The sequence below is a fragment of the Lissotriton helveticus genome, chromosome 1_1 (assembly GCF_964261635.1).
Source record: "Lissotriton helveticus chromosome 1_1, aLisHel1.1, whole genome shotgun sequence".
Lineage (NCBI taxonomy): Eukaryota > Metazoa > Chordata > Amphibia > Caudata > Salamandridae > Lissotriton > Lissotriton helveticus.
The window spans coordinates 1593537270-1593562004 of NC_136057.1; the positions used below are offsets into that span (position 1 = coordinate 1593537270).

The 24735-nt window shown below is 45.0% G+C and overlaps 1 protein-coding gene across 2 annotated transcripts in view; it reads left to right on the forward strand.

Annotated features, from left to right (window-relative positions):
* Positions 1 to 24735, forward strand: part of ESPL1 (extra spindle pole bodies like 1, separase) — a 588475-nt gene that overhangs the window by 470878 nt on the left and 92862 nt on the right. For both annotated transcript variants that reach the window (XM_078687592.1, XM_078687600.1), the window contains one exon: positions 15596 to 15766. In XM_078687592.1, the coding sequence (XP_078543718.1) occupies positions 15596 to 15766 (171 nt within the window). The remainder of the gene's footprint in view (positions 1 to 15595; positions 15767 to 24735) is intronic.

The window sequence follows — 24735 nt, forward strand, 5'->3', positions numbered from 1 at the left end:
CTGAGTTGTCCCTGTTCTGCTTTTTGAAGACTGGACAATAATAGAAGATGTCCATGACTGCAGAGGTTTTCCCTAACCGCCACATTAACAAGTGATGTCAAAACTGGAGCCCATATTTTGGTTTCACAAATATAGATATCAAGTGGGGGATACCACTGGGACCCAGGGGCTTTACTCCTGGTTAAGCCTGTTACACCCTTCTTCAAGAGAAATTACCAAGTTGGAGATCCCTGCTACCATCCCCTCCTTCAGCACGATGCGTAGCCTTAAAGGACTCCTCAAACAAGGATATCCAGCAATCCTCTAATATGAGACCCCAAAGACCCAGATTCTGAGGCCAAAAATGGGCTATTAACTAGTCTCCAAATTTTGGATGTATTCTTTAGAGTACTAGCCCTTAACTCATTCTTTCTCCTCGCAAGCTCCTTTTTGTACTTGGAGCAACTGCTCTTCACTAAGATGGGATCTCTAGGCTTGGCATTCAGGGCGCACATAAGATGCTTCTGCATCAGGGTGCAACCTTTGTCAAAACATCTGGCCCTATCCGTAGTATTCTGTGATACTTTGGCCTCAAACACTATTTTGGAAATGGCTTCAAAGGCCTCCAATACCTCACGAGACAAACTGCTATCCCGTAGACAAACTCTAAACCGGTTTTCACAACATGAGTACAATGTCCTGTAGAAGTTGTCCAGCTCTACCTGCGACCACCGCAGCCTCCTACCCTGCTACATTGTTCTGGTGATGCCTCCAGCCCCCACTGGGCACTCTTGAACTGAAAACCACTAACTTAAAAACATGCACACTGGGTTATGGTTACTAAAGGGGTTCAAAGGTATTGCGATCTTGGTGATCTAAGGAAGAAACTAAGCGGAGACAAAAATGAAGTCCAACGTCTCAGTCTTGCCCATTAAAAGTTGGATTTAAAGCACTCACACAGGAGATAAAAGTGGAATTTAAGGCACTCACTCAAGAATTGTCATTACCTGTTAATGTTTGCTGGTTGGTATAAAGTCTGCACCCAGAGGAGGCACAAGTTAGATGGGAAGCCATCCATGTCTAACAAGATCAATAACAATGGGCAACCTAATCTATCCCTGGCAGCTTGGGCAAGAAATATTGGCAGGTAAAGGCGCCTACAAGGGATTTTTTTTAATGCAAATTCAATGTCACTTATCTTTAGTCTAGACAGCTATCTTAATTTGCCTGTCTTTGAATTATTATCTTTCTAATCTAGTTGAACTGCAAAAGTGTTGTTGCATAAAAGTTGATGGGTTAATCATTTTATTAACATTCCTGAAGATGGTCTAGTGGACGAAAGCCTTAATTAAGCCGAAACGTCGACAGTTGCATCTTTTTCGTATTTTTTATTGTTAAATTGTTCGAGAAAAGATGTTCACATTTGTTACCAGGAAGAACATTGATGTGTATGTAAATAGAACTTTATCTGCCAATATTCATGTGTAACAGCAGCTGGTCGATTGGTGAGAGCAAGGTTTTTCAAGCAGGATCCAGACACTCTTCATAAAATGGACCTACTTTACCAGTTGGGAAGTAAACATAAAAAAAATAGTACCAAACAGAAGGAAAGTCTCTATTTAGGAACAATGCCAAACATGGAATTAATGATGGCATATCCCATTCAAAGGATGCAGGTGCACACTTTACTGAGAGAATAGTGACATTACTCTGAATGATTGACATGCACTGATTTAATTCCAACTGTAGGAATTCATGCAAAATTTATTCAGGAATGGTTGAACAGTTGGTCGTTTCAAGTGTAAGGATTTTATCTAGTGGTTGTTAAAAGGAACGTAAAGAAGGAAGTATGCTGTGGAACAAATCCAGATACTTCTCCCAAATGCAACAGACTCTTTGCAGCCAAAGTTAGACGTCAATGGTACAGCCGGATGCATAAAAACAGAAATTATCTTGATATAAATACTGTAAAGGCTTTCCAAGTTAACTTACAGGGAAAAGTGATACAAATGCTAATCGACAATACAACATCAATGTTCTGTCTAAACTAACAAGCAGGGCCAATTTCTTACCTGCTCTTAAAATTAGCTCAAGAACCTTTTTGCAGTAGGCCAATGCAAAAACCACCTCTTATTTTGCAAATTGTGCTAAGGGTAATGCAACATTTCTGCAAATTTCCTAATCACAGTCTGGTACTTCAAGTGGAAACTCAGATGCTCGTACCTATAGCTGAGAGAGGGCCCATTGCACTGTCTGATCAACTGTTTTTGATGCACACTTCTTATGACATATTCCTCACCATGTTAACATTACTCCGACATCAAACTGGATCTGGAAACTTCTCAGCAGCACCTCTGCACCAACTTCATTTCACTCCGGAAGTGACGTGCAGTGTCGCACATAAATGCTACCATGCGCGCTGACAGCACTTTCTTTGCAGTTTCCTTTGCAGTTCTGCACCCCCGGGTACAGATCCGGAGATACCCTTTTGTCTGAGTAGTTGTTTTTCTCACTCAAACGTTTTAAAAATACCGGTGTGCAAGGGAAAGGCTTTCCCCTAAAATTACAGGATTCAAGCCTTGTGACTGTCATAAACAGATGTCTGTGACAGATCCCAATCCGGTATGTATACTTTTGGTGCTTGGGATTATAGCATGGCTCCCAAGGCGTATATTTATTACGCCGGGATAAACTTGAATGTTGCCTGGGACAGTGAATGAACAAAAGGATTGCCAGTGCTGTGCAATTATTTATGTTTGTTTAACCAGGTGTTGAGCGAAAAAGTTTACTCAACCCAAAGACCACCAATTCAGTCTTGAATCTTTATGAAAATAGATTTATTTATTTATTTTTTTAGGTTTACTTGTTTCTTTTTTTTCTCATGAACGAAAGATATAAACCAATCAATTTGAACAAAAAATTAAATTCAGAAGAGTGTTTGCAGAAAGCTCAACATGTAAACAACACTCTTTTATAGGTACATTTCTAAATGATAACAAGAACCAAAGACAACAGGGTGAGAACCCAAAACACAGTTCACCAATACAACATCAAAAATGACACATTTAGACAACAATTAGACAATAGACAACATATAAAGGTAATGGGGCTAACTAAAGCCACTCTTTAGATTCAAATTATTCAAGGTAAGGCCTATTGCAGAATTTCTGCTCAAATTTTAAGACAAGGCCTATACATCTAAATGAAAACGTGCCAAATTAGACATATCTTTTTGTATATACGACCACACACTGTGTTTGTATTTTCGAAATTTTCAAATAAAGGTTGGTCGCAAAAACAGAATGTATCAGAATTAATGAGGAGAGGGGGTCGACGCGTTTCGAATCTCTACTTAAGTTGAGAGATTCTCTTCAGGACCGACAGACATGATCTGTGTGTGCTTGAGGCAAATATTCAAATCCTAAAATATTGTTGATGTTTTGCGATGGTCCAAAAATACGTTTGAAGGACCAATGGGGAGTTTCACCCGACTTAGCAGCTTGCTCAAATGGCAACTCCTTTTGATTGTTGCGCTGTCCTGTTTTAGTCACTCCTCACTCACACGGAAGGCGCCATCTGGTTTGGCTTGTTCAGTTCCGTGTTGGTCCGGAAGTTGTTTTGAAGCCCGCAGGATCTTCATGGGAAATGTAGTCCCTGCTACGTTTTTTTCAAAACTTAAGCCATTTGATGCGAAAGTGTATCGCGGCTGTATATTTAAGAATTGAAGTTGACCACAGATTGATGTGCGCTACAGGCGCCTGAAAGTTGGCTGGGACAGTGAGGCTAAGCTTTATGTTGCCAAGGATCAAATGACTTCACTTCTTGATTGGTAGTGGTTGAAAGGGATTTCCTGCTCCTGAAGCTGTTCCCATGGCAAATCATAGTCCTGGTCAAAGTCATTGGGTATGTTAAAAAAGAAGCACAAGAAGTCCAAGCAGGTTTTTTCCCTTTCCTGGCAATCGTGGATTTCTGATAAGGTGCGAGAGTGCCAGCATGCCTCTTGGTCTCGTTCTGGAACTCTATCACCTTCAAAGTCTATTTCGACTCTCGTCAAAGTCTATTTTGTCACGTCGAGTTTGCAGGTTTAAAGCTGCCCCACTAGGCTACTGTGGCAGGCCTAGAGTCATGTTTTCAACTTGTCACTGTAGTGGTGGCACAAAGTTCTGCAGTCCACTAAGTGACATTTAACTTAGGAGCCCTGAGTATCTTTGTTGCCATATACTAGGGTAAGTTAAATGTGCCAACCTTGTATTTGGCAATTGTACACATACTTTGTGTGCACATGTACTGGAGCCTGTACAGCAGGGCCTAGTGAACTACAGAGTTGAAAAACCAGAAGCATCAGTCCAAAAACCTGGGTGGGAGTTGACTACACAGAGGTCCTTTCGTACAACTATCAATGTGCCAAAGTAACACCTGACTATTTCAGACACTTCTCCCCCTACACACACACTCCCTGGAGTGTAGAGTCCAGGACATTCAGGCTATGACCCTGATGTTTCAGCCTCTGCCCCAGATCCCAGTAAGAATACTTGGAGGCTGCTGGGCCTCCTGGCCTCCTGAAGTACAAGTGGGCACAGTCCCAGGAGATCTTTCTGAACACATCCAGATTTCAGAGTATACTGCAAAAGGCTTGTAGAGGTGGCTTCTGGGTCGCAGTTTGGTCAACTGCAGTCCTCTCTCCTTTACCCACCCAGAGGTGATGGTGGTGGTGGCAGATGCATCACTTCTGTGATTCCAAGACCATCTAGGAGAGGTGGAAATCACAGGCCTCGTCTGCGCAGATGCCTAGTTCCACACCAGTCTGCTGGAGTTGTAGGCTATTCACTTGGTGTTGAAAGCTTTCCTGTCTACCATCAGAGACTGAGGACCTTTTCCTCTCCCTATGATGCTGATTATGATTAGGCCAACGATTTATTCTCCCACACTATCCAGATGCAAGACTATATTTAAACTTGCAATATGCAGATGTGTTAGTCACTTCTCTGGCATCTGAGCTGGACACATCACTTAGTCCACTAACTGAAGTAAATACCTTTTGCTGTGTAAGTGTGCAGAGCAGCGGAGTTGTTGGATTTATAAGTAACTACTCTTGATATCCAATCTATTAACCAAAACGCCTTAGCTTGAGTCTGCTTCATTAGAGGGTCTGTTTACCTTTAATTAAATGCTCGCAGATCTCCTCAAGGTTTCTTGATCAAAACGGTGCTCTGCTTCCCGGATCATTGGACCAGTGGCCATGTGGAACAGTGGCACCTGGTAACCCTGAATTTCTCACCAAACATCTTACATCTGAAACCCGTTTTTGCTGCAGGTCTCAACAAGGAAAGCAAATTCATATGCATTTCCTTCAAACCACCTGGATAGGGAATCAAAGGTTATTGATGCTTTTGTTAAAAAGATGTATCTGAAAGAGATAATTAGTTATAGATTCCTTACCTGAGAATTACCCCCAGGCATCAGACTGGATCCAGAAATGTTTTCGTCAGCAGTACTCCTGCTCGTTGAAAGGTGGCGTCGGTCGACTCCGCATTTGTGGTTCGCGTCGTGGTCGCCGGAATGATGTCGCGTTAGCTACTTTGACGCTGCCCTTTCACGCGGACTTCAGTTCTTTCTTTTCCCGCTCCAGCCAGCGCAGATCCGATGAGAGCAGTACCTCCAGGCACGTTTTGACTGACTTGCGACTCTTGTCAACACTGTTTTTGAATCAATTGACTCCTGGTGCATGCAAGGATGTCCAGTCCTCCTTGGTCCGGCTTCAAGGCTTGCAACACCTGTCGCAAGCGGATGTCGGTTACGGACCCGCACTGCGTGTGCTTGTGGTGCCTGGAGTGCGACCATGATCCCAAGTCGTGGTCCGACTGCTGGACTATGAATCTGGTCTTTGCGGGAGCGGTCCCAAAAGGTACTCGAGGCCCGGCAGTCCGCTCTGCACCGTTCGAGGTGGAGACACTACTTTAGTAAGTCGAAGCACAAGAGGTCGAAGAAGCATCGTCGCTCTTTGACTTCTCCCCATCTGTCGGCCGATGCAGACGGTACCTGTCCTGCGGCTCCACGTGCGGAACCTGAAGGGTCGACTCAGTTTCCCTCCTTTTCCGGGAGCGGGAGCAACCCCTGCCTTGCTTCGTAGTTTCTACGAAGCGATGCATGCGATCTATGAGCAGCCCGACTCTGCTGGCGTGCCTTCGGGCCCTGTGGACTCTGCTGGGGGCCCTAGGCCTTCGATGCCGGCAGCTTCGGCCCTGCACCGCAGGGTCCTCTTGGATCTAGGCCTGGATCTGGAACGGCGCCGGTCGACCTTGTTACACCTCCCTCCAGCGTTGAATCCACCGGCACCACGTCCGCAACTGACGCCGATTGTGTCACCAGCTGGCGATGACCCCAGTCTCCACCCTGACCAGGGGATGGAGCTGGACCAATATCGACCGATGCCAGTGCAGAGTGGTGCTTTTGTACCTCTGTTCTAACCTGGCGTTCCCTATAGGCCAGATTGGCAGCCAGAAGCGGTGAGGACTGGTAGGGGTGTGTGGACCCTTTAACTGACCAGTTGGATGAACCGGACTGGAGAGGAGTTGGGGGAAGCCAGTGGTCTGGATACCTCCCCAGAATTGGCATGCTGTCTCCTCCTGCTGTGGCTATTGAGGAGGGTGCTTCGTACGCAGTGGTGTTGCATAGGGTGGCCGAGGCCCTCAACCTCAAGCTACCTACGGTGGCAGCCTAGACGAATCTCCTGACGGAGGTGCTTCAATCGGCAGTGGCCTCTTCAAAGCCTCTGCTGTCTTTCAATGAAGCCCTTACTGTCCTTTTGGGCACCTGGTCCAGGCCCAACACAGGGGCTTCTTTGGATAGGAGGAGCTGGTGGTCCAAGCCTCTACATCCAAAGGTGGATTCCCTAATGCACCACCTGATAAGGAATCCAAAAAGCTGGACCACCTTGGGAAGATGTTTTCTTCCTCTAGCTTAGGACTGTGGTCGGTAAACACCATGTCTGTTGGGCCGTTACGCCCACTCTGTGTGGGATACGGTAACGCAGTTGCTGCCACAGTGCCCGGAGGAGGCCCGTGCATTTGCCGAGGGGCGAGATGCAGCCAAGTTTCATTCGATGTGGGTTGGACACCGCTGACTTGCTAGGCAGAACGATTTCCACATCGGTAGCCCTTCAATGCTACGCCTGGCTGATGTCCACTGGTTTTTCTGGGGATGACTAGGCTACCTTGCGGGACATGCCCTCTGTTGACATTTGCGTATTCGGCGATAAAGCAGACAATGCACTAGAGCGCTTCAAGGACTACTACCAAGTCCTTGGGCCTCCCCACCACCTGTCCTGCGCAGTCTCCTTTTTGCCCCTTTCGTGGCTATGGAAGGGGTGACCTTCCACGGTCCACCCAGAGCCACAGGCTAGCGCAAGCTGATCAGTCGCCGCGAGGCCGGTGACGTGTGACCCACCGTCGTGGGTCTGGGGGCCTGTGAGTGGGACAGTCCACCAGCATCCTCTCTGCAGCAGCCTCCAAATCCTCCTATTCCGACCTTTTAGGGCCACAAATCGCCAGTGGACGCCAGGCTTCGCCATCACCTCCCCCACTGGCGCACCCTCACGTCGGACAGGTGGGTTTTGCAGATAGTCCGAAGGGGCTGCTCCCTCACCTTAGAGAGTATCCTTCCATCTATTCCACCTCAGTATCATCACATGTCGGAGGATCATTTGGCCCTTCTCCAACAGGAAGTTATGGCTCTTGGCCAAGGGAGCCATCGAGCGAGTTCCTGCCTCAGAAGTAGGTTTTGGTTGCTACTCCCACTATTTTCTGGTGCCCAAGAAGGACAAAGACCTGCTTCCTATTTTGGATCTCCGGAACGTCATCCGCTTCCTCCGGAAGGAGAAGTTCAAAATGTTGACACTAGCTCCGGTCCGGTCTGCCCTCGACCCTGGAGACTGGATGGTAGCGTTGGACTTGCAGGATGCTTACTTTCACATCCCCGTCCTGCTGGCCCACCGGCATTACCTGCGGTTCACAGTAGGCCACGAGCTCTTTCAGTATACGGTGCTTCCCTTTGGCCTTACCAGCGCCCCTCGGGTGTTTGACGAAAGTGATGGCGATGGTTGCAGCTCATATGCACAGATCACGGGTTCCAGTCTTCCCCTCTCTTGACGACTGACTGTTGAAGGCGGGCTCGCCCCAGGCCGTCTTCCACCTCCAGACTATGGCGGATCCCCTGCACTCTTTGGGGTTCAATATAAACGTGCAGAGTCACACCTGATTCCTTCTCAGAAGCTCCTTTACATCGGAGTGGTTCTGGACACGACACAGTTTCGAGCTGGTCTTCCAGAGCAGCGCGCTATGATTCTGATCTTTCAGCCTCTATCCCGGGTTTCGGTCAGAATGACCCTAAAGCTGCTGGGCCTCATGGCCTCCTGCATCCTGCTAGTAGAGCATGCCATGTGGAATATGCGGGCTCTGCAGTGGGACCTGAAGTTCTAGTGAGCACAGCATCAGGGGAATCTGTCCGATTATGTTCTGATCTTGGAGGGCACTGCACTTCAATTGCATTGGTGGCTAATAAACCAGGATTTGGTCAACAGCAGATCCCTCTCCTTTCCCCAACCAAAGTTGACAGATGCATCACTTCCTGGGCCACATGGGAAATGCGGAGATCAGAGGCCTCTGGTCTCCAGCGGAGTCAGAGCTCCACATCAACATTCTGGAGCTCCGGGCGATCCGTCTTGCACTAAAACCATTCCTTCCCTCTATCCGGGGAAGAGTAGTGCAGGTGTTCACGGACAACACCACCGCCATGTGGTACTGCAACAAGGTGGAGTGGAGTCGTGGACCCTATGTCAAGAGGCTCTCTGTCTCTGGACATGGCTGCAACATCAGTGCATATCCCTGGTGGTTCAACACGTGGCAGGTCCCCTCAACGCCAGGGCAGACAAACTCTGCTGCTCATGCTTGATGGATCACGAGTGGCGTCTTCACTCGGAGGTGCTGCAAGGTCTCTTTCAGCAGTGGGGAGAGCCTAGGTTAGATCTATTCGCCTCCTAAGACAATGTGCAATGGCAGCAGTTCTGCATGTTGGAATTGCCAAGGCTGCACTCGCTAGTCAACGCTTTTCGCTGCAAGTGGAGTTGCGGTCTTCTATACGCCTTTCTGCCTATACCACTTCTGCTCAGAGTGCTGAGGAAAATCAAGTGTGACCTGGCCCAACTAATTCTTGTGGCTCTGGACTGGGCACAAAGAGTCTGGTATCCTGAGCTCTTGAACATGGCCATTGATCCTCCAATCAGACTGCCCCTTTGGGAGGATCTTCTGTCGCAGCAGCAGGTGACGGCCCTCCACCTGTTCAGCATCCACCTCCTTGCGCGGAGATTGAGCGGCAACAGTTGCCTGCCTTTGACCCTACTCCTGAAGTCCAATGGTATCTTGGCAGCCAGGCGTCCCTCTACTAAAACAGTATATTCCTGTAGATGGAACAAGTTTGTGGCATGGTGTTCAGCAAAGGCTGTGGATCCCCTTTCTGCCCCCCTTTGAGGTTCTCCTCTACCTGCTTTCTTTGGCCCAGCAGGGCTCTGCACTGGGCACCCTCAATGGCTATCTTTCAGCCATTTCGGCCTATCTTCGCCCTCCTGATCAGCCATCTCTTTTCAAGTCCCCTATTGTAAATAGTTTCTTTAAGGGCATTACTCACCTGCTTCCTCCTATTCCTTTGGAAATGCCCCCGTGGGACTTTATCCTTGTTCTGACTTAATTTATGTGCCCTCCCTTCGAGCAGCTACATAATTGTCCTCTCAGACACTTGACCTTGAAGACTGCTTTTCTGGTTACCTTCACTGCTGAGCTTCAGGCTCTTTCTTCTAAGCCTCCATTCCTTGCTGTTCATCCGGGCAAGGTTGTCCTTTGAACTCTGCCTTCTTTCCTTCCCAAAGTTGTTACCTCTTTCCACATGGGGCAGACCATCACTTTGCCCACCTTCTTCCCGCCCCGCATCCTTCTAAAGAGGAGAGGCTCCACCACCTGAATCCAAAACATGCACTTTAATTTTATCTGGATCGCACAAAAATTCCGGTTGGATGATCAGCTCTTTGTTGGCTATTTGGGCGCCAAGAATGGTCAGGCTATGCAAAAACGAACCATCTCTCGATGGTTCGTTCTTTGCATTAAAATGCGTTATTCCTTGGCGAAAAAGCAACTTCCAGTAGTGTTGCGTACCCATTCCACCAGGGCTACGGCAGCCACTACTGCTTTGGGACATGGTGCCCCCCTTATGACAACTGCCAGGCAGCCACGTGGGCTTCATTGCACACATTCACTAAACATTACTGCCTGGACCTACAAGTCATGAGAGACTGCTTCTTTGGCCTCTCCGTTCTTCAGGACTTCCTGGCCTGAACTTGGTTCGCAGACCCACCTCTGAGGCTGGTATTGCTGCGGTATCTATTCTAAGATAAGGAATCCATAACTAATAGTCTCTTTCAGATGAACAAGTTAGTTACCTTCTGTAACAATATATCTGTAAGACATATATTAGTTATGGATTCCTTACCGCCTCACCCATCCTCCCCGTTCTGCGTATTGACTCCTAGAGTAAGGGACTCCCTTTCAGTGCCCTAGTTTTATGCACCAGTGGTCCGTGTCTTACATGGCTCTGCACTTCTGGCGTGGAATTTTGTGTAAAGAACTGACATACGCGCACACTGGCGGCGTCTGCGTAGATACCGCAACGTCATTCCGGCGATCACTACAAATGCGGAGCCGACCAATGTCACCTACTGACGCGCAGGGGAACTGCTGAAGAAAAATTCTCCGGATCCAGTCTGACGCCTGGAGGTAGTTCTATGGTAAGGAATCCGTAACTAATATGTCTCTTACAGATATATCGTTATCGAAGGTAAGTAACTTTTTCTTCTTGCCAAACTAGAAAAGTAATCTAAAGTAATTCGAAGTGTTTTTAAACAGTTTACCAATCATTTTCTTGACTATAAAAGTAATCTATGTTCCTACCAAACCAATTTTCATTGTCTTTTGAAAAGTAATATTGTATGAAGAGTTTAACTCCCCTGCTACTAAGTAAATCTTGTTCTATAAATAAAACAACCAAATACCTTTCTATGCAAACAATTGGTCTGGGTTCAGTCTTTGAGTGTGACATAATTTCTTGCCTGAGTGTGTACAACAAATGAGTAACACCACCCGCTGAAAAGCCTGACTGCTCAACCACACTACCCCAGAAGAGAGTAAGATATTATCTACTTTAACCTCTGCTATACCTTTGGGGATCCACTGGACTCTGACATTATACCTTACTTTGGTATAGTATAGGCAGAGCCAGCTCCTATACCCCCTCAGCTTTGAGTCTACCACCGTCCAAAGCCCTGTTATTTGTTGGGTCGGAAGAGCTGGAGCAGACCATCCTTCAGTGGTCTCCTGGAGGAGATCCATGCCAAGAGGATGCAGACTTTTGTGGATCAACTTGCACTGTAGCCTTTACAACTACATGGGCACCAGCCCTCTTCACAGCATCCCCTTGTTCCTCCTCCTCCTCCTCCCACTCCATTACATGAAGTGGGTGGTTACACATTCTTCTCCTAGGAAGGGAGGCCCCTCCAACCCTATAGACATGTATGAGACCTCATACGTTCCCCTACCTTGGAGATGACTAATGGATGACTACAGCGTAGATCACCCTTGGGGACACAGTCCAGATCTCTACCCCGACAAACCATGCCCTACTGATCATGCCACTCTTACAATGAGGTTATTCTTAGGCATCTTCCATAAGGTTGAACTACATATTATCCTCGAAAATGAGTGCTTCCTCATTGAAACTCTATCTTCTCCGCATACCACCCAGTTCCTGCCCATAGAGCATGTTCAAGACTGCACCATACCTCTTTAAAGAGCCCCTTGAAATTGGTGGTGACAACCTGGTTGAATAAAAAATATCTTCACACTCCGACCCACCCTATTTCTAGGCCTAACTTCCACCAGACTCTTTAGTAGACCATAATGCCGGTGAGAGCGCCAATGCCCTGGTACTAGTGATGCTCCTCATCCAAATAAGGACAACAGGAAAATTGATGCAGCAGGTAAGAGTCGCTGCGCGTCACCAAATCACTGAAGGGTCGCCAACCCAATCTACTAATTTTCCCATTCTGATAGGGCCAGCAAGGATGGAGGAACTATACCGGCATCTGCCAGAGCCACATATACAGCGTAGCCACGAGCTGGTGTCAGAGGGCAAGATAATTTTGAACACCACCATCAGGTGTGCCCTCTGACACTCCTGATACTGCAGCCAGGCGCATTAATTCGTGTGTCCTTCTACAACACCATGCTTGGCTGTGCGTCTCTGGCATCTGATTGACATACCCTTCAATGAGGAGCATCTCTTTGGCCCACAGTTTGGTCAGATGCTTGAAAAGATCAAAATGGATATGAATACGGCATTGGGGCTCTCCAGACTCTTCCCCCCCAGTAGTTCCTTTCAATGGTCCCAAATCTGAGGGGCTCCCAGGGTTTCCTCCCCTAAAGAATCTACCTCCTACCAAAGTGGAATCACCAGCAGCATCCTGCACATGGAGGAGGTTGAGGCAAGAATGCCAAGGGCAGAAGTAAAGGAGATGCAGACAAGGTATCTGCCCCAGCCAAACAGTGATTCTCTCCCTGTCCCGTCACACGACACCAGTCAGGGCAGGACTGAAGGGGGTTCCTCACTCATTGGGGAAAAAATTACCTCCGGGCATGGTTACTGCTTAGTCCTCTTTGCAGGGTGGGATGTTGGTGGGATTGAATACACACCCTCTCCCCATAACACCAGCGGCTCTTTCAGGAGTAAGTACAGGCACGCCTCAGCAAAGGTGCAATAAACCCTGTGCCACCACCTCAATGCAGCAAAGGGGTTTACACCCTTTACTTTTTTATTCCCGAGAAGGATGACAGTCAGGACAATACTCGACCTCTGGGCTCTTAAAAAGTATGTCTGATCAGAGCACTTCCTTATGGTCATACTACAAGATATCATCCCCATGCCCCCTGCCCCCCTCCCCTGCTACGGCCGGACGTCTTCATGACCGCTCTACACCTGAAAGACGACTATTTCCACATCTCAATCCACCCTGCTCACCGCAGCTACCTACAGTTCATGATTAAGTGGTCAGCTATTTCAGTTCAACTTGCTTCTCTTTGAGGTCACTGCAGCCTCCACTGCGTTCACAAAAGCCATTGCCTGCTGTTCATATCAGGAGGGGAGGCATCAAAGTGTTCTCTTACTTGGATGACTGGCTGATCAAGAGTGGACAAGTGTCTCACACACAGTCAGATCGCCTACTTAATCTAAGTTCACCATCAATAAATCCAAGTCCCGCCTGCAGCTCCGCCAGGTACAACCATTCTTGAGTGCAGCTGTCAACACTATCACCAGGAAAGGCTACCCCAATCAACCATGGGGTTCAAGCTTTCTAGCTCTTAGTGCCTCTTTTTCAGCCAGATAATTAACGGTCAGAACCCTGAAGCGCCTCTTCCGCATGATGGTCTCTTTGCTGCTATAGTTTCCATGCCAGATTGCACATGTCCTTTGCAAGAGTGTCTATCAACACAGTGGTCTCAATCGGAGGGTCACTGGCAAGATCTAGTGTTGATTTGGGCCAGCACCTATTTCTTTCTGCAGTGGTGGAACATCAACTGTTAAAAGGCTGGCCTTTTCTCGACTCGGCCTTTCCAGTGACCATCACGACTGGCTTCTCCCTCACTGGATGGGGGGTACATTAGCATGATGACCATCCAAGGCGTTTGGGGACACCACCAACTGCGTTTCCACATCAGCTTCTGGCCATAAACTTGTTCTCAAAGCTTTTTCGGCCAGGTGCAACACAAGATATGACCTTCATATACTACCTCTAGAAACAAGAAGGCACCCACTCTTAAGAACTCCGTACTAGCACCGGGCATTTGGTGTTATCCACTTCACCAAAGATCTATTTAGTAGTGGAATACCTCCACAGAGTGGACAATGACTTTTCAGACCTGTTCAGCAAGCAGCAACAAGTCGACGAGTTGGAGCTCAACAAGCAAGTACTACTCCCATACTTTCATAGCAGGGGCTTCCCCTACATAGACGTCTTTGCAACCGCCGAAAACACTAAATCCAGCTTACCGCAGTCCATGGGCAATGTACTATGAATTAACCTGTCGGATATTTGCCTATGGTTTTTCTCTTTTTTCGCGCCTTCCATGCATGGTTTGGAAGCTTCAGCAAATGTCCCTCACCCCATCCTGGTGGCTCCCAGTGGGCCAAACAGTCCTGGTTCACCACCCTCCTCAACTTGTTTAGTAGTCCCCCACAAGAAACTGCCCTTCTAACACAGAAGCAGGGCACTGTCAGACACCCCAACTACAGGCATCTCAATCTTGCGATTTGGCTCCCATGGTTTTAGTTTGCTACCTAAATCTACCTCCAGAATGGTTGTTCATCCTCAAAGGGGACTGCAGACCCATTAAACATGCCTGCGATACTAGATGGAAACATTCAACATTGCCACACCAAGGCTAAAACACAGCTACTTTTACCCCCCAGGCCCCACTCTTCCTACAAAAAAGAGGCTTCCATGGCGTTTGTAACATTCCTATAGCTGGTTAATGTTTGTAGAGTGGACCACTTAGCTGCTTATTGTGTGGATGTTCTCGCATGCCAGCAAGCAAATGTTGGCCAAGCTGTACTAGGTTCCCAGTCCTCTACAACATCCTCCGGCTACCCACCGCTTATGGGAGAACTGTTTAACAGTCTATGTAAAGCATGTGTATTTACAGCTACACATGCCACACACTGAATATGTGACCTACCCTGAAAGCATCTTTTCGTCTCCGTGGCATATAGTGCTATAGATTCACATGCAATGCTCAAGAAGGTTAATCCAGGTCCAGATTTACTCAAGTGCAGTGAATACGTTTTTGAGGGAGCAAAAAGATTATATCCTGTACGTAAAATACCGGATTCAAAATGGAATTTCAATATAATTCTAACAGCACTAAGGAAGACTCCTTTATAAACTGTGTGCATTAAATAGAACTAAAATTCCAATCTCTGAAAACAGCCTTTTTAATCACAATAGCATCTCTAAGAAGATTTGGAACATTGTAAGCCTTATCTGTATATGCTAATTATCTGAACTTTTACATGTATAAAATAGCCATGCAAACAAATCCAAAATTCACCTTGTAGGCCTTCACACTATCATGTGACTGAATCAGTTTAGCTTCCTGCTTTCTTCTACAGCTTAAAGAGCATTTAATTCTTAGGTTGATGTGATCAGGCATGTACTACCTGCAAAAAAAGTATTAGAGAGGCAAAAACTTTTTCTTGTCTTTGCTTCACAGGCTATCGAAGTCCAACTTAAAAAAGAACAGTTGCTAGATGGATTGTTCCAACTATACAAATGATCTGGAAGGTAGCAAAGAATACTTTGCTTAGGGAGCCTGATTGAGTTATTGTTCTGACTTGTAGTGCCTGTTCTGATTAGTTACAAAATTGCCTGGTGTTTGCATTACATCTGACAAGGTTTACATCTGCTTTATTTATTGGCTTTATTGTAGCACTGGACTAGTAACTGTTACTGCTTTCTCCATAGGCCATTCTTAATGGATCTCACATCCTCTCCTGTCAAAATGTTAAGAGCCTGGCACTGGGCCTTTGCCACGTGCAGCCTGATATTGCTGTCACCCTCTTGCAAACTGCAGTGGACAAGCTGAAAACAATCACAGGAAAATCATCTGGTCACCTTGTGCTGGTGTTGGATAAGGTGAGAAGCGGCATCTGCGCAGAGCGTATTGCATGTATTAAGGAGCTGATTTTTCCTTGGCTGGTGCCACATTCCATACCTGTGGTTAGCCATTGTATTACAAACAAGTGAAATGTAATGGCAGAATTTTTCCACAAACTGCTGTTAGACAAACCGCTCCTGAAAATAGCTGTAGTGGATTGATGCTTCTGCTCACACTTCAGACATTTGTCTGATCTAGTGTCTGTGGTATCAGAATAGTCCAATAAGGCTGACCATGTTGATCCTGACTGAGCTGCAGTGCCTTGAAGTTTACCACTGGTTTTCTGTGCCGGTTCATATGCTTGAGGTTGAGTAATGTGGAACAAACATCTGGCATTTGTTTGATTTGTAGCCGCACTTATTTAAGATCACCTTTGTAGCATGTTCATAAATCTGTCAACTACGTTGTCCATATGTAACAATCTATGTTGTGGCAGATTGTGTACTCTTGGGTTGAAAATTGTAAACCTGTTGCATTATAAAATGCAGCATGAAACACAATTGTTCCCAATTATTTAAATATTTTGCCTCAATTTTCCTCTTGTGATGGACTGCGTAAACTTGAATGCACTGACTTTCATAAATGTTGACAAATGTGGTAAACGCCCTATATTTCGCAAATATACATTGAAGACCAGAAACATTAAACATCAATTAAGTTCTATGTTGGTTTTTAAAAGGCATATTAATATTGTACATATAAAAACCCTTGCGTATTCATTCCATAGGAGGTCAAATTTCCCTGGCCACATTTACTAGTGGAAATCTGTGAGGCAGCCACTTGACGAGAACTGTTGTCACCATTCCTGCCTTGTAATAAATACAAAAGCAGATATACAGGTTTGACTGAGAATGTCTGATATGGCAACCTATTTCTCTGCTTACTTCTTGATAGTACTTGGTGTTAAATGTATTATGGCAATTTCCTGGTTTGTTCAAGCCAAAAATAATGGTGCTATTTCTCATCATCCACTAGTGTTATCACGTTGATTTCTTCGCTTAAATTGTTAAAGATCCTTCTGTGTCTAGCATCTGGTAGGACTTCCTTACTAACATTTATCGGATATAAAATAAAATTCATCTTTTGCTTCTGAAAGACCTGTGGTCTCAACTGACTGGCGGTTATTACAAGTAAGGGCTGCTTGGTTACTGGCAGAAGCCACAAAGTTTGTCCTGCTTCTCTTCATCCTCCTGATATCTCTATGCCGTTTACGGTGTCTCCTATGGAGTCCAGTCCAAACTGCTTGACATCGTAGATTTAATCAGGTTAATGCTCCCCCATGTATCAATGATAATCTTGTTCCTTATGCTCTCAAATAAGCCTGATCTTCTGCTAGTCCTTTTTTTTGTTTTTTTTTGTTACTGCAGCAGGTCTTCTATGTTTTACATTTCTGCTTTCTTTAGTCCTCATATCACATCAAAAGGCATATAAAGACTTGGTTAGGCAGATCAAGCAGGCAACTCCGATAACTTCTCCCCTGAAGATCAGGGACAAGAGTATTGTCCATGTTGCACCCTAAACCAGCTCCAAGGCCATGTTGTTTATCCAGGGTGGATTTCTCCTCCCAGATATTTAGCTATTGATATCTAAATCATAGGATTGATTTCTAATTTGTCCCACTATCTCCCCTCCATACTTTTTAGTTTCCATTTCCTACTTCTCCCATATCTCCCAAAACCTTTCTCTTTCCTCCAAAGAACTCTTACGATCTAGGGATTTTATGCATATCTCCCTTCTTGTCAGCAACATTAACACAAATAATAAAGATTTTTGTTTCTTAAGTAACTTCACTCTTCCCTTTTCCACCCCAAATATAACCATAGCTAGGCTTACCTTGATGTATTTATAATCTCGTTACCTGTCTTACCCACATCCTGCCATGAGCTCACTATCAGAGGGCACCACCAACACGTGAACAAAGTCTGCCTTTTCTTCTCCACATTTGGGGCATTTTCTCACATCGTGTCTCTCCAACTTGGACACCTTCTTTGGTGTCCAGTATACTCTGTGCACTGTGAAGAGATTATTTTTTCTGATGGTTGCAGACTTTATGGTTGACCAAAAAGTGGTCATCAATACTTGCCATAAATCTTCTGCCTATTGACTTGGCAGTTCCCTCTTCCAGGTCTCTCCGAGCATAGAATATGGTTCTTACCCCGCTTCTATCAGCATCCAGTACCATTTTGCAACCTCTTTCTTTTGAGGGGATCTTCTTTGATGCTCCATCTCAAAGTCCTTCATTCCCCTAATTTCCTCAAATTACTTGCCCAACTTGACAATTGATAGTACTTAAACTTGGAGAGGCATCCTTTCGTTGATCTTTCTAAAGTTTCCCAAGCAACTAACCTTTTGTCCTGCAGAAATTGACCCCATTTATTTAGTCCCTCTTGAAACAAAGAACTGACAGTTTATCTAAAAGACATGTGGGAGTGCCTGGGGAATTGGGCTGAGGAGCAGTAATAGGTATTGCCAGGAACAGTCTTATCTAGTACCATATTTTACATCCGGTCTTCAGAGTCTTTAGCCTCACCCTTTTAAAATATTTAGGATAGCCGAATTTATGTAGAAAAAATACCCACCTTCTCTGTCTCATCCCTTGTTAGGGCCTTAAATTGGAGTATAGAACTCATTGTCCAAAAGGAGAGATCTAAAAGACTTACACTGAAAGGCCCAACAATAAATTAGGAGGTCGGGACCAGCAATTTCCCCCATATATCTTTCTCCGACATAACTTCTTCCAGGCAATCCATACTCCTTGGCTGAACAGATAAAGCTGCTTAATACCCCTTGTAGTTTAAAAGAGTCCAAATTGAAATCTAGGGGAATTACATCAATAATAAAGGTAAACTTTGGAGATATGGCCTTTTTTAGTGGATTTGATCTTTCTAGAAAAGATACAGAGACTACTCCAGGTCTTCAATAGACTTAGTTTCGTTTTTTACCTTAGTAAATTTTTTCTGGGCCAGATTATTAAGATCCTGTAACACCTGAACCCCTAGATATCTGATCCAGTGTTTTACCAAAGGGCTAAAGCAGTGTGTGTTCCACTCCATAATTTGAGTCTTTTGTTGGTTGACTAAATTCCTTGATACTTTCCCAGATTCCACTAAGGTTTTAAAGATCACTGGGAGGGATTTCTCCATTTCACTAGTATGGATCATTGTTATCCGTATAGAGGCCCACATTAGTTTCCCTGCCTCTACTCTTAAAAGGTCTTGTTAGAATTTGATCTTTTCTTATTTGCCAGAGGCTCATTGTGTATATATATTAAAGAGTAAGGGGGACAAAGGGCACCCCTGGTGAGTCCCTCTTTTGATTATCATTTGATCTGTAAGATTCCCCTTTACCAGGATCCTATTGGTAGGGTTACTATAAATGACTGGCACTGCTCTAGAGTTGCCTAATTGTCCATTGTAAGAAGGGCCTACTGACCCTGTCAAATGCTTTTTCTGTATCAAAGGTAAGGACCGTCAGGGAGATTTACTTGCTATAGCTAAATCTATTGTTCAAAGCAACTCGTGTTAAATCATGTAGTTGTCTCCCTTTAATGAAACCCTTTTGATCGGAGTGAATCAACTGGCCAGTAACACTCAAATCGTTTTGCCAAGGTCTGTGTATATATCTTATAATCGCAATTTAAGAGACATCTGTCTATGATTCGTAGAGCTTTGCGTTCTTATTTGGTTTTAGAATAATGCTAATCATTGCTTCCTCCAAGGAGTGTGAAAGTTCTTTTCCTTCTAAAAAGGCAGCATTTATCATTTCCCTTTACGATGGGGCCAATTCTTCTTTCAGGGCTCTATATAATTCATTGGTGAGGCTGTCTGGACCTGCTGCTTTCCCTTTTTAGGTCCCGCCTGCGTAGGCTGCACATGCGCAGTCTTGCTGGCGAGATTTTGTTTTAAGGGTAGCTTCAGTATCGGCTTTTAAGCCCCACCCCTCTTTCCCATTGGCCGACATCACCGTTTATGCTAAACGGTGGCCAGCAATTGGGAAAGAGCACTTTGTGAGGTAGACTTTTCTCTTCTTCTGTCGTCCCACTTGGACGGCCTGGCCTGCTTTCCTTCTGGCGTAAAAGGTTTCTTATCTTTATGGGGCCAAACACATGGCCCCAATAAAGATAATAAACCTTTTACTTCCAAAGGAAAGCAGGCCGAGGCCGTCCAAGTGGGACGGCAGAAAGAGAGAAAATGACTACATGACTACATCACCAAAGCGAGCGCTTGTCTGCCAACCTAATTAGTTTCAACTTGGTAGAACTACATTGCAATGAATGTTTATCTGTACCCAGTGGAATTTTACTTATTTATAGATACATGTAAACTTTCTTAAAATAAATCGACCCTTAGCGGAGGCCGAATCTGCTAGTTGTACGTGTCGCCATCGGGTACTTCTAATTAATAACGTGTGTGCTGTTCGCGTCCCTCAAGGGCTTTAAATGGAGGCCTCTGAAGTGAGGCCAGTTCCTTGGTGAAGGTGGGTTCTACGGCTGCAGGTTTCGGAATCCACACGTGCATATATTTGTCTACAACACACCTAAGTGTTACCCGTTTAGTGAGTATTCACGCTCATGGCGCAGCGTCTTTTCCTTTCCCACTGCTGCTTGCTACGAATGTCATTAATTTCACACAGCGCCGCGCATTGCTAGAAATGTTTGCCAGAGAAGTGCTCTGCATTCTTAGAAACCGTTTCTATTTCTGTTTTTAAGCAATGTGATCACGCACATGCTGCATTCCATCCCAAGTCGACAGGGTCAGGCGTATATACTGGAATGTAGCTATTTTTTTTTTCTCAGTGCTTTCGTTCATGTATTTCACTGGCTCTGCATTGGGTGTTGGACTAATCTACTATTCTCTACTACACACTCTACTACTCTCTATTACACTACTACACACTCTCTACTACACACTCACTACTCTATTCTACGCACTCTCTACTACGCACTCTCTACTACGCACTCTCTACTACTCACTCTCTACTACTCCCTACTATTCACTCTACCTATTACACCCTACTATTCACTCTACCTATTACACACTACTACTCACTCTACTACACTCTACCACTCACTCTCTACTACTCTCTACCACCACTACTACTCACTCTACTACACACACTACTCCCTACTACACACACTATTCTCTACTACACACACTACTATTCTCTACTACACACTATATTACACTCTCTACTACTCATTACTACACACACTCTACTACACACACTCTACTACACACACTCTACTACACACACTCTACTACCCACACTCTACTACACACACTCTACTACACACACTCCACTACTCACACTCCACTACTCACACTCCACTACTCACACTCCACTACTCACACTCCACTACTCACACTCCACTACTCACACTCCACTACTCACACTCCACTACTCACACACTCGCCACTACTCACATGCCACTACTCACACTCGCCACTACTCACACTCGCCACTACTCACACTCGCCACTACTCACACTCGCCACTACTCACACTCGCCACTACTCACACTCGCCACTACTCACACTCGCCACTACTCACACTCGCCACTACTCACACTCGCCACTACTCACACTCGCCACTACTCACACTCGCCACTACTCACACTCGCCACTACTCACACTCGCCACTACTCACACTCGCCACTACTCACACTCGCCACTACTCACACTCGCCACTACTCACACTCGCCACTACTCACACTCGCCACTACTCACACTCGCCACTACTCACACTCGCCACTACTCACACTCGCCACTACTCACACTCGCCACTACTCACACTCGCCACTACTCACACTCGCCACTACTCACACTCGCCACTACTCACACTCGCCACTACTCACACTCGCCACTACTCACACTCGCCACTACTCACACTCGCCACTACTCACACTCGCCACTACTCACACTCGCCACTACTCACACTCGCCACTACTCACACTCGCCACTACTCACTACATGGCGACTGGTGGGCGTTTATATGCACAATAAACTCACTGGAACGAGAATCACCGAGTTTGTGGCTTTTTTCGAATTCTCGTCGAGCAGCGAAAGCGGATGCCAAGCTGGGCTTCGAGACTAATGGAAATATATATATATATATATATATATATATATATATATATATATATATATATATATATATATATATATATATATATATCCCGCTCTTGAGGTCACCACACAAGCGGGAAAGCACACAAACAGCAGGAAGGTTCACCTCTTAACCTTTAATCTTCGGTATAGGCGAATGTGGCATGCAGGTAAGTTAAACAGTTCCAACGCATTACCTGACGCGTTTCGAGTGTCTCTTCATCAGAGGCGTGGCATGGAAAACGTGCAGCGGTGGACGCACCCCCATAGATATGCTCGCATCAATATTGGTACTTTATGGGAGATATAGTCCGTTATTCCTTTATTTATCTAAGCACTTTTATATCTGTTGTATTCAAGGCTCTGCATGATCCCCCCCGCTTGCCTATTCGTCTTTATCCTACGCCTGCTGTTCCTTCATGGGATGGGTGTATCCGAATCCTCAGCGGCCCCCAGTATTCACGGGGTGGTGCTCTCCCAACGGCTGGGCTGCCGCTTATATATCACGCTCTTGAGGTCAACACACAAGCGGGGAAGCGTCCACCGCTGCACGTTTTCCACGCCACGCCTCTGATGAAGAGACACTCGAAACGCGTCAGGTAATGCGTTGGAACTGTTTAACTTACCTGCATGCCACATTCGCCTGTATTGAAGATTAAAGGTTAAGAGGTGAACCTTCCTGCAGTTTGTGTGCTTTCCTGCTTGTGTGGCGACCTCGAGCGTGATATATACATCTGCATATCTATAGAAGTACATGCATACATATACAGATGCATGTTATGTACATGAAAGTTTGAAAAACACTAATAAAAGCAAAGCTAAAAAACCACCTAATTACAAACAGAATTGCTTTAACTTAAACGAGGGCGAGACCTATTGCATTTTCAATGCTAGTTTCATTTTTCCCATTACCGATCTTACTACTTTTAAGCTTATCTCCAAACTGAGGAATTCCTTTAAAATTTCGGAGAGCCTACGGGTATTTATTTCCTCAAAGTAGTTTTATAACTGTTCCCTAGTTGCTGCTGTATCTTCATTACACATTTTTAAAGAATAGTACGAAAGCCTCCTCCAATTCTTTCTTTACACGATTTGCCCGGTTTGGGATCTAGAATTTCTACAATATTAAGTTCTGGTTTAGCATTCCATGGCAGCAGATTTCCGCAGCCCTCCCTACTCTGGCCAATGGAGAGGTTAATTAGCTGTGCCCTTATTAAAGCTTTCTACATGTTAAACTATGTAAAGTGGGGCTGATAGCTTATTAAACTGGAAGAATTGATTTGTTTGTCTTGAAAATCTCAATAAATGTACCCTTCATTAATAGGACCTGATTTGAAGTCCATCTCTTTTGTATCAAGGATTGAGTTAAGTTAAACTTCAAGTTCACTGCTGAGTGGTCTGAGAGATGTTCTACTATACGCTCTACTTTGTAGACTTTATTGCTAAGCCTACTGTTTACTAGAAAATAGTCTGTTCTTGAAGAATGCCCATATTTTTTATTTTGAAACTTAAATCTGTTATCTTTACTGCCTTTTCCCCTCAAAAAAATCTATCAATCCGAGATCTTCCATCATAAGTTTCATGGGAGCTCTCGTATTTGGAGTATTGACTGTATTTCTGGGGGAAGATTTATCTAGGATTGGATCGATCAAGACATTAAAATCACACCCCAAAATAATGTAAACATTTATATGCAGGAAACGGTTCTATAACTCCTGAAGGGGCACTGGGTCATCAATATTGGGGCCAAAATATCCTGACCTTATGAACCAATTGCCATACAACTTAACTTTAGTTATAGCCCATCTCCCTTTTTTATCTATCATACATTCCCCCAAGCATGCACTAATGTATATGTTTTAAAGTATAGCCACCCCTTTTGTACAACGTTCCTGATCTGTACACACACAATGTTCAACCCATTTTTGTTTTTTGAATATCTTAATCCATTATTCTTTCAACAGATGGGTTCTTATATCATCTCACTGCTTGATAATCCCTAGCACGCCAAAATGTTCCTTCACCTGCTAACCACCCTAAGGCCATTGACATTCCACGTTAAAATCCCTATGGTCCTATCTTTAGGTGTATCTGTAATTTTCCCATCTTGGTGTGCATAGGGGAAGGAGAAAAAAACCCAATTCCCTGTAGGGTCTGCTGTTTTCTCTGTCAATGAGGACCTTATGTTTTTTCCACACATGCTCCCCCCACCCTGTGCTAAAATATAACACGTGTAAACGTGCCCCCTTCACATCCTGGGGAACCCTCCCATTTTCCATCAGATATCCTTCTTGGAGGTCACCCTTTAAAGTTCTCCAAACCTTCCAGTATTTATTAAACTGAATTATTTTTGGTGTGCTTTTATTTGATCTATTGTAGTTTACACCTTTTTTGGGTCCCTTATATTATGCATTTTATTATTCCACATTATCCTCAATGTGGCAGGAAAACGCGTCTGGTTGTGGCTCCCAATGATCTTAATTCCTGCATAAATTTACCCAACTCGCATTGCCTATCCTGGGTAGATCTAGATATATCTGATCTGATTTTAAAAGACCATTCTCCCTTTGTATAAGTGCCCGCTTTGATGGCTTCTATTAGTATTCCTTCTTTAAGAGTGTATGTTTTCAAATTTATTAGAATCTTCCTCTGCACTTTCCTAGCAGTAGATTCGTGAAAGGGATCTCCAGGGGTGGGGAATTTAATAAAATATCTACTTGTCCATGGGGCAGGTTGCTTCATAAATCTACTTGTCCTGTAACAAAAGCCTCTTGTCCCTTTGGTGCCATGTAGTGCAGTTACAAATTATGGCAACAATCTCATTATATAAGAGCTCTAAAGACT